Source organism: Amphiprion ocellaris, chromosome 4, assembly GCF_022539595.1.
Source record: "Amphiprion ocellaris isolate individual 3 ecotype Okinawa chromosome 4, ASM2253959v1, whole genome shotgun sequence".
Lineage (NCBI taxonomy): Eukaryota > Metazoa > Chordata > Actinopteri > Pomacentridae > Amphiprion > Amphiprion ocellaris.
Window position 1 is genome coordinate 22,717,694 of NC_072769.1, and position 16,044 is coordinate 22,733,737.

General features: G+C 37.6%; 1 protein-coding gene across 2 annotated transcripts in view; it reads left to right on the forward strand.

Annotated features, from left to right (window-relative positions):
* Window positions 1–16,044, forward strand: part of LOC111578849 (MORN repeat-containing protein 4-like) — a 37,417-nt gene that overhangs the window by 10,284 nt on the left and 11,089 nt on the right. Inside the window, exons 3-5 of one of the 2 annotated variants that reach the window (XM_023285823.3) lie at window positions 8,759–8,873; window positions 12,527–12,636; window positions 12,847–12,945. In XM_023285823.3, coding sequence (XP_023141591.1) covers window positions 8,759–8,873; window positions 12,527–12,636; window positions 12,847–12,932 — 311 coding nt within the window. In that variant the 3' untranslated portion in view covers window positions 12,933–12,945. The remainder of the gene's footprint in view (window positions 1–8,758; window positions 8,874–12,526; window positions 12,637–12,846; window positions 12,946–16,044) is intronic. The other variant, XM_023285821.3, reaches the window with a different exon arrangement.

A 16,044-nucleotide genomic window follows, 5' to 3' on the forward strand; every position in this document is an offset into this window, starting at 1 on the left:
AGGTCTACACTGTCACATGAATAATTCAGCGGATCGCTGGTTGAAGACAGGCCCGGGGGCTATCATGTTACAGGAAGTAGGTTGGGTACATCCACAACAGCCCAAGGAACAGCCAGAAGCCATTTACTACTGTACTTTGCCTGTGCGGTCATTTAACATCTATGCATTACCACTATTGATTGACATAAAAGCCGGACAAATTCAGCTAAACCGTAATTAGTCAGAGACCGTGACCCGACACGTGACTGGAGAGAGGCGTTACAAAGAAGCTGAACGACAGATTAGAGTCTGTCTGGAGGGATCAAACCCAAGAGGATGGAGAGGAAATGACTGTCCCTAGCTGCAGCAGTCTGTTGATAATCTGTACCTTCAGTAAAAAATACACTTAGCTTTACAACCATCTGTAAAATTCTTCCACAACTACCTCTTGATTTAATTGTGTTGAGTAACACTTTTAATACACTGAAAAAAAGCTGTTGTGGGTCATTCCAGAATAGGAGGACATTTGGGCATCAAGTTTTTTGAAAAATAAACCTTCCTTTTTACAATTTTCTGATCCATATTCATCAATAATAGGCAATAAACTACCAAAGGCTTGATTGGCTCAGTTTACACATCAATGGTACGATTTTTATTCCATGTTTTATTTGTTGTTTGCTAACCCTACTCTAATCACAGGAACAGGGTTGCTAATCCATGCTAATGTTAGCTTTTTCTCAGGAGTATAAGCTAGATATTTAGCTAGCTGTTACTGCTGACCAAGAGCACAAACTGACTGATTGAAAAAAGGAAATGAATTTGTCTTTTCCTGATATCATGCATAACAGGGTTTACACATTCTTTAGGATAACTGTTTGATGATGTTAATTGCAGCATTTGATGTGATTCACTGTTTTCTTCTTCTTCTACCAGCTAAAAGGTTATACTAACAGGGTTAAAACAAAATAAAAGGAGATTTAAATTTCATTTTAGCTGTTTTATTTGAGATTCATTTTGGTCATTGGGGGGTGGGACAAGAGAAAAATGACATTTTAGCTGGAACTCCGGACTTATTTAGTATTTTTAAAAATGTCTCCAAACATTCTTTTCTCTTAGTTCTTTAGATGTGTTGTCAGGACAAGTAAATTTACACAAAAACTGCATGCTTTAGTATTTTGTACATGTATTATTTGAAATTTGATGGGTGGGACGTAAAATGTCCTTCAGTTCCGGAGTGGCTTGTAAAGTTTGGTGGAAGACGCTGCTTTTGGCCTTCGTTGCCTCTTTGACACTTAACAGATTGCTACAGTTCAGAGGCTAGTCCATGAAATTTCTGCCTCAAGCTGTTGCTTCCTTGTCAAGGCTGCTGCAGGCTAAAGAGTTGGATTTAAGCTGCCGTTGGCCCTCTTTTTTTTTTTTCTTTTTTACTCCTACACACTTACTCGAGCTTGCACACATAAACACACATCAGCACATGTGGATGTTTCAGTAAAGAAACGACTTTGAAAATGGAATGCAGAGCTCCAGATTTAGTTTCGGCCAAATCTCCTCTCCAAATCTCATGTGAAAACCCTGCTGAGATTAGGCAGAGAGCAGCACTTTAAGCAGCCCTGACAGATGGACTGCCTAATTTACTTTGCCATTAGCTGGGAGCGAGGGACAACACTCAGTAGCCCCACCCCTGCCTCACCCCCTACCAAGCAACCCGTTTCCCCTCCAGTACATCCTCGTCTGCAAATCTTCCACTCTTCTCTCCACTCCAACAGTTTCATGGCACTTGGTGAGCATCCAGTAAATCCCATTCCTCTGCCACAAGGATAGCGGGACCTCTTCAGCCCGTGTCCAACTGTGCTTCACATCCACTTATTTTCCAATTTCCTGCCGGGCGTGCTAATAGAGGCTGGCAAGAAGAAGCGCTCACTTCTTTCCCTCCCTGTTTGTGTCGACTCGCATCCTCCTAATGCTAGAAATTAGTCTCAGAATTAGAGGGAAAATTGGGTCTCACCTCTCTGGCAGCGTTTGAAGAGGTGCAAAAAGAAAGAGAGCAGCACACGTTTTGTTTCAGCACTAATTATGAGTTACATCTGAATGAATCCAGTGTTTTACTGGCTTGTTTTTGGATTAATTGTAGGTATCTTAACCCTAACCAAGTACATTATGAACAACAGAAAACCATGAACACAGTATTTCCTTCACACATGCCTGAAAGCACATTATAGCGTTTGTAGTTTACCTTTTCCCAACATCTTGTCAGTTGTTTTGAGCCCGAATATCCAACGTGACTGATTGAGACAATAATAATAATGTAATAGTACATTTGCACATTTCCGTATCACTCTGTGGATTTTTTTCAATATTATATTTTATACACTACCATTCAAAAGTTTGGGGTCACTTAGAAATGTCCTTATTTCTGAAAGAAAAGCATTTTTTTTTCAATGAGGATAACATTAAATGAATCAGAAATTCAGTCTATACATTGTTAATGTGGTAAATGACTATTCTAGCTGGAAACAGCTGATTTTTAATGGAATATCTACATAGAGGTACAGAGGAACATTTCCAGCAACCATCTGTGTGCATGAGTGCTGCTCTCTTTTTTATTCAAACTGTTCTATTTGCAGCTGTTACACTGTAAATTTCCCCACTGTGGGATCAATAAAGGTTTAATCTATCTATCTATCTATCTATCCATCCATCCATCCATCCATCCATCCATCCATCCATCCATCCATCCATCTATCTATCTATCTATCTAACTAATGCTAAATTGTGTTAGCTAATGGTGTTGAAAGGCTAATTGATGACTAGAAAACTCTTGTGCAATTATGTTAGCACATGAATAAAAGTGTGAGTTTTGGTGGAAAACATGAATTGTCTGGGTGACCACAAACTTTTAAACAGTATTGTGTATTTGTGTCTTGTTTTATTTTATTTTACCTTCACTTCCCTTGTATTGCCGTATTGTTTACCCCTTTATTGAAAATCCATGCTGCTGTAACAACTTAATTTTCCTCTGGGGATTAATAAAGTCATCTAAGTAGTAGTTATAAGTAGTAGTACATTTAGTGAATAAAAAATACATAGATTTATACAACATTGTTTTTACTTTTTGGTGTTTATACAAAGTGTTGAATCTTCAGAGGTTCAGGCTATCTGGCAAAGGGAAGTCCAAAGGAAACCTTGGAACTGTTGGATTTCTCTATAGCATCAATAATTGATCTCTATGAAATTGATTTGAACACAGCCAGAGCTCTCTTTAGATGAGCTTCTTCACCTCTAGTCCTTGTGCTGAGGAATTTTATTCATCTTCTCAACTATCTCTCAGCAAGAAAGCAAATTCCCAAAATGTTGATTTCCCCCTACTGCCACACGTCGTGCCATTAACTTTATCGTTTTTGAAACAAATGTCTTTGCATTTAAAATGGTGATCTACCTCATCTAGAAAATTTTCTTGTGATTTTCATGTGAACATTCTAGATTCCTAAATTGGATGAAGGTTCTAGGCTATCCATCATTAGCATGAGGAAATGCGTACATCATCATATAAGAAAACAGGAAGCTTCGGATGCTGATATGGGGGCTCTGCTATGAACTAATGTTGATGTGGATAAATATCTAGTTACACTGAGAGAGTCCCATTGCAGATGTAAAGCATTAACCCTCCTGTTAGGTTCATTTATCAGAAATGTGTCTGTGGCATGCTTAATTATCCAAAAGTGTCAGAAACCAAAAAATCCCAATAAACATTGTTTATATCTCATTGTTAACTCCATTATTAACTATTTCTATCATAGATCTTGGTTCAATGAGGATAATTCACTCGTTTTTTTCATAAAAAAAAGCACATTAAAACATTTTTATGTACATTGGAAAGACTTACAGAATATACAATAGTTTTAGATGACATTAGTTTTAAAAAAAATATTTTACATTAAAAAAAGATTTTTAACAATTTTTTTATTTTATTTTTTTGACTTTGAAATGGATGAATTTGACCCACAGCATAACAGGAGGATTAAAATCAAGCATGAAGCTTTTCAGGCAATATTAAGTCATGAAATTAGCCAAAAAGTTCTGAAAACTGCTGCATATCTACATAATCTGACTAAAAGTCTTGATTTGTTTGTGGTTAAGCTTTGCAGACAGACGTTTCACTGATAAATGCCCTGTTGACACCAATATATTTGCGTCTTTTAACAGCCAGAATTATGCAGTCAATAGAGGAAATGTGTGTTTTTGTTACACAAAGCTGACATCATGTTTTGTCCCTATCTCTGTCTTCTATTGTTCCAGTTATTCCTGCCACAGAGGTGTCAACTTAATAAGAGAGAAAACAAGATAGCAAACACACATTGGATATAATCGCTTCATGCAAACTGTATGAGATAGAAGAAACTCAGCTTCAAAATTGTCCTGTTTTCAAGGATTGAATTAACTGTGCTTTAATATGTTGATGGATTTCACAAAGCATTTTATTCTAGCTCAGACGGTAACCTCTCATTTCTTACATTGAAGCAGTACAACAGTGGGAGCCCAGTCTCTGAGCATATCAGTTGACATGATATTGAATGCAACATCCTCATTTATCCAAGTTGATAGTGTGTCCTTGGGAAGTAAAACCGCTGGCTGAAGCCTTGTGTGGAACATAAAAACAGGATATTTTCATACATCGTATCATCCATTCATATACAAACTGTAAGTTCTTAAAAGACCATAAAGACTTATTTATTACCAAAGTTTGGATTATCCATTCGTATCATTGTTTTTCAACATAACTGCTAAGTGGAGATTCCATTTAGCCTTCTTTAATACACGTTTGAGTCTTGAGATTCAGCACGGTAGCTGTTTGGCTCTTTTTAATTCAGGAACAGGCCAACGGCAACTGATGTACAACAGATTACAGCATAGATCTGCTTCATGCGCCTTCTGACAGTATGAAGTAGATGATCCTCACATCGGAAACCTTTACCAACAACCAGAGAAGATTTAAGACCCAATGCATTAGGACCAACACAAACTAAAAAGCTTCACAACAGGTAGCATTAAACTATCAAAGTCCACAAGTATTGGGTTTGTGAGGTTTGACGCTGCTGTTAACGACTAAGTTTTAAAAGCAATATATCATTTTTCAACAGCTGTGAGGTGACACCAACAGGAACAGCAGTAGGCCCTTTTACCCTTTCTGTTTCCAGAAAGGAAACAGAAAGTAGGATCCAACAGCTTCAACATAAGTGCAACAAAAAAAAAAAAAAAAAAATTGTTGTTATTGGACAAGTTCTGTTAGCAAGGAAATGGAACAATGTAGGTTTGTTATGGTTGGTTATATGGTGATTTTTACGTTGAAAATAGCAGAGAGGAGAAGTCTGCTATTGGATAAGAACATTAAGATACCGGAAAGACTGCATTTCTTGTCCAAGTTTAACCTATCAGTAGGGGAGGACAATAATTGTCCAGTAATGAGTTCAAATTAACCACATATCCATAAAAACAAAATTTTTCACCATTATTTTGTATCTAGAGTCAGCTTCCCTTGGCTACTGGCATATATGTGAAAAACACAGATATGTGCATTTAGGCCTAAATAACAATTCAGTTAAATTCAATTTTATTTATATAGCGCCATTTACAGGTCAAATTATCTCAAGAAGCTTTACAGAACCCATATGCCTGAAACCCCAGAGCAAGCCTTAAGGCGACAGTGGCAAGGAAAACACCCTTTTAGCAGGGAAGAAAACCTGAGCAGAACCCAGCTCTTTATGGGGGGACCCATCTGCCTGCTGGCCGGGCGGGTTGAGAGGGACAGAAGAGGTAGAAGGTAGAGATAGAGGGTTAGAGGTAGAGGGGTAGATAGGTAGAAGGGTAGCGGTAGAGGGGTGGAGAGGGGGTGGGGAACAAGGAACATATAACACACAGTTGGATACATGTAAAATAAGATAGATGATACATACAAAGTACAAGCTAACATTGAAACTCATTCATAGTTTACTGCTATGGTGTACGGCTCTGGCATTAAATATACTACAGATATAGCTGGTAGTAAGATGCAAACAATGTGTAGATGAGCATATCAAGTACAGTGAGGGTGATGCAGAATAGATTGGTGGAAATGGGCAGCTGGAAGCAGTGGGCTGGAGGAAGGTCAGCAGCAGCATCCCACAGATGGAGATTAGGCCAGTTGGTGGGAGAACATCCACAGATCTGATGCATCCAGCACTGGGACCAGGGACACTCTGAGAAAGGACACAGGGAGAAACAGAAACATAACACACTGAGACTGTATCATCGAAATCATGGAGGCCGTTATGTGGCCAAACTGAATACATGCAATCAATTACTCACCTGACTGATGAGTGTCTATAAGATTTTAAGGAAAACTTGCCCCTTGATAGACCATAAACAGTAATAAGATACTACTCACATAAGATACTACTCACAAACCACTCACAAAACCCATAATTCTCCATGTATTATCGAGGCTGAAGAAGAAGTCCAGTTTAGACACTGTCTCTCTTGGCAATGTGCTGAAACGAACTAAAGATTTGAATAAGAAAGATGCCTCAAGTGATTTCTGTAAAATGGGCCCAGTGGTCAAGATCATACAGTATCACTGCAGACTGGAATAAACGCCAGGAAGATCCTGGAGCTGCTGGTCTTTGTAAGAAGGAGGCTAATCTGCTGCATGTTGAGAACAGAAACTCAGTATTTTGGATAGACTGAAGGCCCAAGGTGGACCATTCACAGCAGCTGAGCTGATGTTGATAAGTAGCTACAAAATACAACAGATGACCTCAAGACAAAGACCCGGAGAATGAGATGAAGTGATGTATGCCAGAGATACCTCAGTATCACTACCCAGAACAAGCCATGTCTTCAGACTGTTCAACACTGAAGAACGAAAGTGGAAGATGCTTCCTCCTGAACAGTTTGGTGACAACCTTAAAATTCTATTAGGCAGGACCGAGGACAGGTCTACAGGGACACTGAGAGACTTTTGTTTGACCATGGAGCAACTCCCCTTACATTAGGTTTTGGCTGAATGAGTCTAGTCTTTATTGCCTCTTGGTGATCATTTTGTATCTATTTGTTTATTGTTTTGTGTTTTTTTGTGGTTGTTTTGTATCTTTTAGTGGTTGTTTTGTGTCTAAAAGTGGTTGTTTTGTGTCTATTAGTGGAAGAAAGCAGATGATGCTTACTCTTGAATAGTTTGATGACAACCTTAAGGTTCTGTTAGGCAGGACCAAGGACAGGTCTACAGGGACACTGAGAGACTTTTGTTTGACCATGAAACAACTCCCCTTACATTAGGTTTTGGCTGAATGAGTCTAGTCTTTATTGCCTCTTGGTGATCATTTTGTATCTATTTGTTTATTGTTTTGTGTTTTTTTGTGGTTGTTTTGTATCTTTTAGTGGTTGTTTTGTGTCTAAAAGTGGTTGTTTTGTGTCTATTAGTGGACGAAAGCAGATGATGCTTACTCTTGAATAGTTTGATGACAACCTTAAGGTTCTGTTAGGCAGGACCAAGGACAGGTCTACAGGGACACTGAGAGACTTTTGTTTGACCATGAAACAACTCCCCTTACATTAGGTTTTGGCTGAATGAGTCTAGTCTTTATTGCCTCTTGGTGATCATTTTGTATCTATTTGTTTATTGTTTTGTGTTTTTTTGTGGTTGTTTTGTATCTTTTAGTGGTTGTTTTGTGTCTAAAAGTGGTTGTTTTGTGTCTATTAGTGGACGAAAGCAGGTGATGCTTACTCTTGAATAGTTTGATGACAACCTTAAGGTTCTGTTAGGCAGGACCAAGGACAGGTCTACAGGGACACTGAGAGACTTTTGTTTGACCATGAAACAACTCCCCTTACATTAGGTCTTGGCTGAATGAGCATAGCCTTTAGTGTGCCAGACATACAAGGATGCATATTGAATGTTTTCTGGAAAAATAACAATTTTGAGTATAATTGTGGTATTTCATAAAATGTCAGTAGCTGCAAGAAGCAAAATCACACAGAAAAATAAAGCTAGGATATCTCCTGGTTCTACGATAAAGATTGATTTAAACTCATTACTGGGTGTTTTTCCTCCCAAAAGGCATCTGTAGTCTCCCCCTATTAGAAGCGTCAACACCTAAACAGTAATGTTTCAGGGCTGGTCAAAAGTATCTACACTAGAGTAGGTCTTCTCTGAAAACGGCCCTGAAGGAGGTTCTACAGGGGCAGTTCTTGAACCCCTGTCTTCTCAGCCAAATATTTTATGTTGTACAAAAATTCAAGACTGAGTTTTAAACATGCGTAACTAAAAATTAATCTGTTAAACCAATCAATACATAAAATCTAAAACTAAAATTGAAGTGACATAAAGATCAGTTTGATGCAAATTTGGTGGAAATCAATGGAAATTTCAAATACTTTGTACCTGTTAGTGACAGACATGTTCAATTTATACTTCTGTGTATTTTTTTTTAAATGTGTGTGATTTATTTAGTTTTGCTGGGATTAACAGAACCTACACTTTGACTATAATATCAGAATGACCACATGAATAGAGAGAAGTTAGAGATGGTGATGGTTAATGTTTTGTCTTCTAATAATTTCGTAACCATCGGTATCACATAAACTCACAACTTGCTTTCTGTGCTCTCATCTTTTTGTTTTGGAGCTTTTAATTCCATCAGAATTTTATGACATCATCAGGATGCTTGTTCCATTTTTCTTGTGTCTTAGCTTTTAATCTCTCTGGAGTTGTTTAGATGATTTTATGAGCCTCTTGCTGCCGTTGCAGGTCTGCGTCATGGCCTAGGTCAGCTGACCTTCAGCGACGGGACGTGCTACACCGGACAGTTTGAGAACGGCCTCTTCAATGGCTGTGGGGTGCTGGTGTTTCCTGATGGCTCCAGGTTTGTACCTCCTTTCCTGCGTACTTCAACTTTGATTTTGTTGAAAGTAAATCAGCTTTTTATTCATCAGAAAGTTTGGCCAGTTTGGAGACGTGTTGTTGCATTGGTTAATCTGCAGATTACTTTTCGTAGACGTCCCAAATCAATTTATTTTTGCTCCAATCAAACCCAAGTCATTTAATATTTACTTTCTCCCACAACCGAGTCCTAATCTGATTTTCTAGATAATACACACTTCAAATACATTAAAGTTTTTACAGATATGCTTAACAAAATACATACAGTACCATTCAAAAGTTTGGGGTCACTTAGAAATGTCCTTATTTTTGAAAGAAAAGCAGTTTTTTCCCCCCAATGAAGACAACATTAACCCGTTGACACCTAAATTTATTTACAATTAAATAAAAAATTTGTGTGTTTTTGCTTTCCAGCTGATGCTTAAATAAGTGGAGATTGTTAATTTGTCTATTACACATAGAACAGACATATAATAATAATAGCAGATATACAATAATTAGGTCCCACTCCGACTGGTCCTACGAGAAACCAGTGCTTGCAAAAGGTTCTGAGGTACGTATTGAATATGAGCAAACTGACATTAGGGGAATGGATACACTATCTCGGCTGCAGTCTGAACGAAAGTGGTATGATGCGAATTCGTGACAATAGGCGTCAAGGGGTTAAATGAATCAGAAATACAGTCTAGACATTGTTAATGTGTCTCATCCAGTCTCCTTGACTGCTGTAGTTCAACATTTTTGTTCTTTTACATCTACGCTACCATTCAAAAGGGTTAGGGTCACTTAGAAATGTCCTTATTTTTGAAAGAATGAATGAGGATAACATTAAATGAATCATAAATCCAGTCTAGTCATTGTTAATGTGGTAAATGACTATTCTAGCTGGAAACAGCTGATTTTTAATGGAATATCTACATAGAGGTACAGAGGAACATTTCCAGCAACCATCAGTCCTGTGTTCTAATGCAACATTGTCTTAGCTAATGGTCTTGAAAGGCTAATTGATGATTAGAAAACCCTTGTGCAATTATGTTAGCACATGAATAAAAGTGTGAGTTTTCATGGAAAACATGAAATTGTCTTGGTGACCCCAAACTTTTGAACAGTAGCGTATGTAATGTTATCAGTGGTGCAACTAAATTCACTTTATTCATGTCATAGATAGAAATAAGCAATAAATATATAGATCAAAATGTCATAGAGTGCAAAAAATGTATACATATACACACATATAAACCCCACAACGGATAATATTTACTCTTTTAAAAACACAGGAGGAAACAATGCAGAGATTTGGAGGCAAACAGGCAGTAAGGCGAGGACTGAAGGAGAAACAGCGAGATAGGCTCATCTCATTTCTCTATTCTGAGCCTCCTCGTCTCCTCTGTCCTCCTGCCTGTGACCCTAGAATCCGATCTTAGCGAATCCAGAAGGATGTCTCATTTCAAGGAAATGCTACTTGAGAAGAGAAGAGGGCTGCTGGAGGAGCAATCAGCGAGGATGCACAGATGTACATGAGATGTGATGTAGAAAAGAGGCATCCAGTTGGAACATATAACCATGTCAAGAGCAGGCCTGACAGATTTGTGTATAAAATATACAGTATACTGTATGTTACTCTATCATAATATACAGTGCAGTGAAAAAAGTATTTGCCCCCTTCTCAAATTCTTATATTTTTTTGCATATTTTCCCCACTTTAATGTATAAGACCATCAAAAAATGTAAATGTCAGACAACGATAACCCAAGTAAACACAAAATGCAGATTTTAAATGATGATTTCATTTATTAAGGACAATAAACCTATTTAAACCTACTTGGCCCTGTGTGAAAAAGTAATTGCCCCCTAAACCTAATAACTGGTTGGGCCACCCTCAGCAGCAACAACTGAAATCAAGCGTTTTCTAGAACTGGCAATGAGTCTTCAACATCTCTGTGGAGATATTTTGGTCCACTCTTCTTTGTTGAATTGTTTTAATTCAGCAACACTGGAGGGATTTCCAGCTTGAACATCCTTTTAAGGTCATGCCACAGCATTTCAATCGAATTCAAGTCACTGACCGATCTTCATTTAGTTTTTTTTTAAGCCGTTCAGAAGTCAACTAGCAGGTGTGTTTTGGATCATTGTCCTGCTGCAGAACCCAAGTCAGCTTCAGATTGAGGTCATGAACTGATGGTCGAACGTTTTCCTTCAGGATTTTCTGGTAGAAAGCAGAATTCATGGTTCCATCAATCACAGCAAGTCGTCCAGGTCCTGAAGCAGCAAAGCAGCCCCAGATCATCACACTAACACCACCATGTTAAACTGTTGGTAGGATGTTCTTTTTCTGAAATGCTCTGTTACTTTTACGCCAACACACACCTTCCAAAAAGTTCAACTTTGGTCTCATCAGTACGTAGAATATTCTCCCAAAAGTCTTGGGGATCATTCCGATGTTTGACGAGCCTTTATGTTGTTTTTGGTCAGCAGTGGTTTTGGCCTTGGAACTCTGCCATGGATCCATTTCTGCCCAGTTTCCTCGTTATTGTTGAATCATGAACACTGACCTTCATGGATACAAAGGAGGCCTGCAGTTCTTTAGATGTAGTGATTTCTTGACTGAACAGGTCTGGAGCTAATCAGGCTTGGGTGTGGTCAGTGAAATTGAATTCACTTTCCAAAAAGTATGATTAAGTTAATTCATGATTTAACACGGGGGGCAATTACTTTTTCACATAGGGCCAGGTAGGTTTGGATAGCTTTTTCCCTTAAAACATTAAATCATCATTTAAAAACTGCATTTTGTGTTTACTTTGGTTATCTTTGTCTAACATTTAAATTTGTTTAATGGTCTTAAACATTTAGGTGGGGAAATATTCAAGAAAATAAGACTTGAGAAGGGGGCAAACATTTTTTCATGGCACTGTATTTGAAATCTCTGCACAAGAGTTTTCTCTTTCTTGCTCAGCCTTTTGTTAATTTGTGGCCATTTGACACGAAAGTAATGGCGCTAATGCTGTGTGTTAAGAAGGCTGACATTCTGCACTTTGATTCACACCGAGCTCTTAACAAAGCTGTGAATACAACACAGTGCAGGTCTGTTTTCTGCTCTCTCAGTGAAATATTGTCTGGTTTTCTCACACATATATCGCCTGTATTGTACTGTTGTTATCACTGCATTATATCTTCGTCTGGTTTTAATTTCTGTCTAAACATTTGTCTTGCCCACCGTTTCTTTCAACTCAGTTTTTTTAATGGGTGATATCTGTGATTCCAAAAACACAGAAAATAAAAACATGCATTTTTGATTCTTAGAAGAGACCGGTGTGAAACTATGCACTGAATTTTTCTACCACCTCTCTGACTTTTAGATGATAGATGCTGAAGGAAAGCTTTTATCCTTTCCACATTTAAATGTAAAGGTTTTGCCATCTGTCACGTCTACACCCAAAGTTCCTAATCTTTAAGGCCCATTTTTCTACATTGTTGCAGTCAAACATTGGTTTGTGTAACAAAAGAAGTATTCTTCTTCACTCTTTTTTCTGTCAATTGTTGCATTTTTTACATGAATTGCTGCAGAGCTCTGTTATTGCAAAGTAAGAATGCACTTTTTCATGCTTGTAAATGTGTTTTTTTGTGAATGGTTTTTAGGTATGAAGGTAACTTTGTGCAGGGAAAGTTCCAAGGTGCCGGCGTCTTCACTCGCTTCGATGGCATGAGGTTTGAAGGCGAGTTTAAAGGCGGATGTGTGGACGGCTACGGTAAGACTTCAACTATTCAACACAATCACGGAGTTTGGACTGAGCTGGGATGGATGTTTTAGTATTGCAATATTTAAAAATGACTAGTGGTGGGACACCATTAAAAAATAATCAAATTAATTAGAGGCTTTGTAATTAATAAATCGTGATTAATCACATTTTTGTCAAATAGCAATATTACTTATATATGTTTCTCACATTTTTTTTCAGAGTTTGTGACACATTCATTGAACTCGCTTCTTCTACATGTATATTCCATTTTCTGCAAGCACAAACGCCGTCGTAAAAGCACCTGATAAATGAACCGAGGTTGGTAAAAACATGAAGAAAATTTAGATGAAGAGAAGACAGATTTTCCCTGTACACGCTTTTATGTTCTCAAGAGTCATCACCTTCAACAGAGAAAACAAAGAGTTGTTAACAGCCAGTTTGTGCATAAAAGAGTAACTGTTTTCTAAATAGTGTTGACGATGCTGTTAGATTAAGATATTATAACACAAATCAGTGCAGTTTTCTGTTTATATTAGTGGTGGGACGCGATTAAAAAAAATCTAATCAATTAGAGACTTTGATATAATTAATTGCGACTAATTACATTTTTGTCAATATTTGACACAATAAGTAACGTTTTTTAACTCAAATAAATGTTGGTAGACGACTGAATGGATGAATAGGCATATAATGAACTTAAACAACAAAAATGTTTGTTTCATTTCTATTTATCTGCATTTTTCATCTGTCTGCTACATTCACATATTTCTGCAAACTCAAAGTGCAATTATCGAGATTTTATTCAATATTTTAAGACTTTTTGTAAGTAAGTAAAATTGGTTTATATAGCACCTTTCACAGATACAAAATCACAAAGTGCTTTCCAACAATAACAAAAGAAGGATGAAAAGAAAAAATGATGATAAAGGTAATAAATTGTTAAAACAGAGGTGCAAGAGCTAAAGTACAGTGCATCAAAAACAATAAATAAAAAATTAAATTAAATTAAAAAATAAAGCGGCTACAGGTCAACCAAAAGCGTGTTCAGGTGCCTCATGAAAGCTTCACAGGAGTCGACCGATCTCAGCTGTAGAGGAAGAACATTCCACAGTTTTGGTGCGAGAGCTTGGAAAGCACAATAACACAAAATGACTTGTTGCCGAGGGACAACAAGTCATTTTTGTTGGTCTGACCTGAGAGCTTTTTTCGGGGTGTAAGGGTGAAGCCTTTAAAGTTAGCAGCAGTATTTTAAAATGAACACAAGAATTGATTGGCAGCCAGTGAAGAGAGGGCAGGACTGGGGTGATGTGGGATCATGAGTTGTAAAGTCATGCACTTCCAATGTCTTCTAAAGTGGTCTATTATGGGATGGCTACACCATTTGCTGTTACCAGGACTAACGTAGCTAACGTTAGCTCTGGTGCTAACAGCAACATGTTTTGCATTGAGGTGATACCGTCGGCTTGAAGTGATGCAGTGATCAGAGAACTCTGTTGCACAGTTTGCACACAACCAGGCTTTTATCCAAGCTGCCATCAGTAAGAATTTACAAGAAAACTTTCCGCCCAACAAGCTCAATTCTTCACACCAGGGAAGAAACCTTTGAGAAGTTCTTGCCTCAATAGTGTTTGAACGGAACTCCTTACTTTGCCCCTTCGTTTTTGTCAATTTATGTTTCATTTTTGCCATATTTTGTCTTGTTTTTGTTATTTTTTTATTTTTTTCTTCAACTAGTCTACATTCTGGACACAAAGAAAACCTTCTTTACTTGAACACTACTGATGAAGTCGACGTAAAACTCTGTTTTTGTACCGTTTTGTTAAGAAGCACAAGAAGCACCAGCTTTTTGTCTTGTTTGTGTTTTGTCTTATTTTTGTCATTTTGTGTTTTGCTTTATTCATTGTTTTGTAGATGGTTTTTGTTGTTTCGTGTTTTTTGTCTCATTTACGTTTTGTCTATTTTTTTGTTCTTTTGTTTCTCGCTTTAGTCATTTTTTGTCTGCTTTGTGTCGTTTGTTAAAATTTTGCCCCGTTTTTGTCATTTCTCCATTTTTTTGTCACTTTGTCACTTTTTTGTCCAATTTTTGGTCTCTTTTTTTGTTTGGTTTGGGTCGTTTGTCTCATTTTTTGCCATTTTGTGTCTCATTTTTGTCCTTTTGTGTCTCATTTTTGTAATATTTTGTCTTGTTTTTGCTGTTTTTTGTCTTTTTTTCTCAGCTAGTCTACATTCCGGACATGAAGAAAACCTTCTTTATTTGAACAGTACTGATAAAGTCGACGTAAAACTCTATTTTTGTACCATTTTGCTAAGAAAAATCATCAGAAACGCTAGCCAAAATGCCAAAAACTACCACCGCGACTGCGAGGCCACCATCAACTGGATGGTCAACATGGAGATGTTTGCATCTTCCATCACCAAACTTACTTGTGCACTGACAGTGCATCCTGTGCATCTTCTTCACGCTGGCAAACAGACTTTAGGTTCATTACCGCCACCTACTGGGCTGGAGTGTGCATCAGTTTTACCAGTGTGGCAGAAATCAGGAAACTGAGAAAGGTGCGATTAAATGCGTGATTTTTTTCACGTGTTATTTTTTCTGAAATCAATTCATTGAAATTAACACGTTAAAGTCCCAGCCCTAAAAGTTACATTAATCATCTATAATCCAGTTACTGAAAGTAAACATTCAAAACATTAAAAGGTTTAACATTGTGATGTGACTTGTGTTACTTGCTAAACTTCCTGCTGTAAAGCCTGTTTTTGGTATAGTAAGTCTAACCTGCAATTTTTATTTTTACAGAAGAGTAAATGCTCAACTGGTTAACTACTGTATCTCTCTGCGCTCTTTGTTCTGTTTCCAAAAGTAGTTTTTAATGATATTAAACTGTGAAATGTGCTAATTGTCTGGTCTGAAGCTCCTGTGCGTCCGGCCTCAGAGTCTCTGGAGGCAATCAACACATTTTTTATTTGAAGGCTGCTGGGTGGCGAGGGCGGATCAATGTGTCGCCGTGACAACTGGCTGATTTTTGTGCTCATAAAAATAGAGATGGAACATAAAGATTAACCAGAGCTCAGGTAACGTTTAACCTTAAAATGGGAATGAGAACTCAGAAGACAAAGATAATGAAAGGCAAACATGATTCTGAGTTAAAGCCTGAATAGAATAGAATAGAATAGAATTGAATTGAATTGAACTGAATTGAATAGAGCAGACTATTAAACTGGTTCAAGGTTTGAACATTCTTAAAATCCCTCTTTAAACACATCATGGCTTTGCTCCCAGTTACATTAGCATCAGATCACAGACCAGCGCTCTTCCGACTGTTCCTAAGATCTGGTTTGACTGAGTTTTTGCCTGAAGAACAGAGGCGTGCAGAATCACTAACATCTTTTAAGTCACTTTAAAAAAATCTCTTG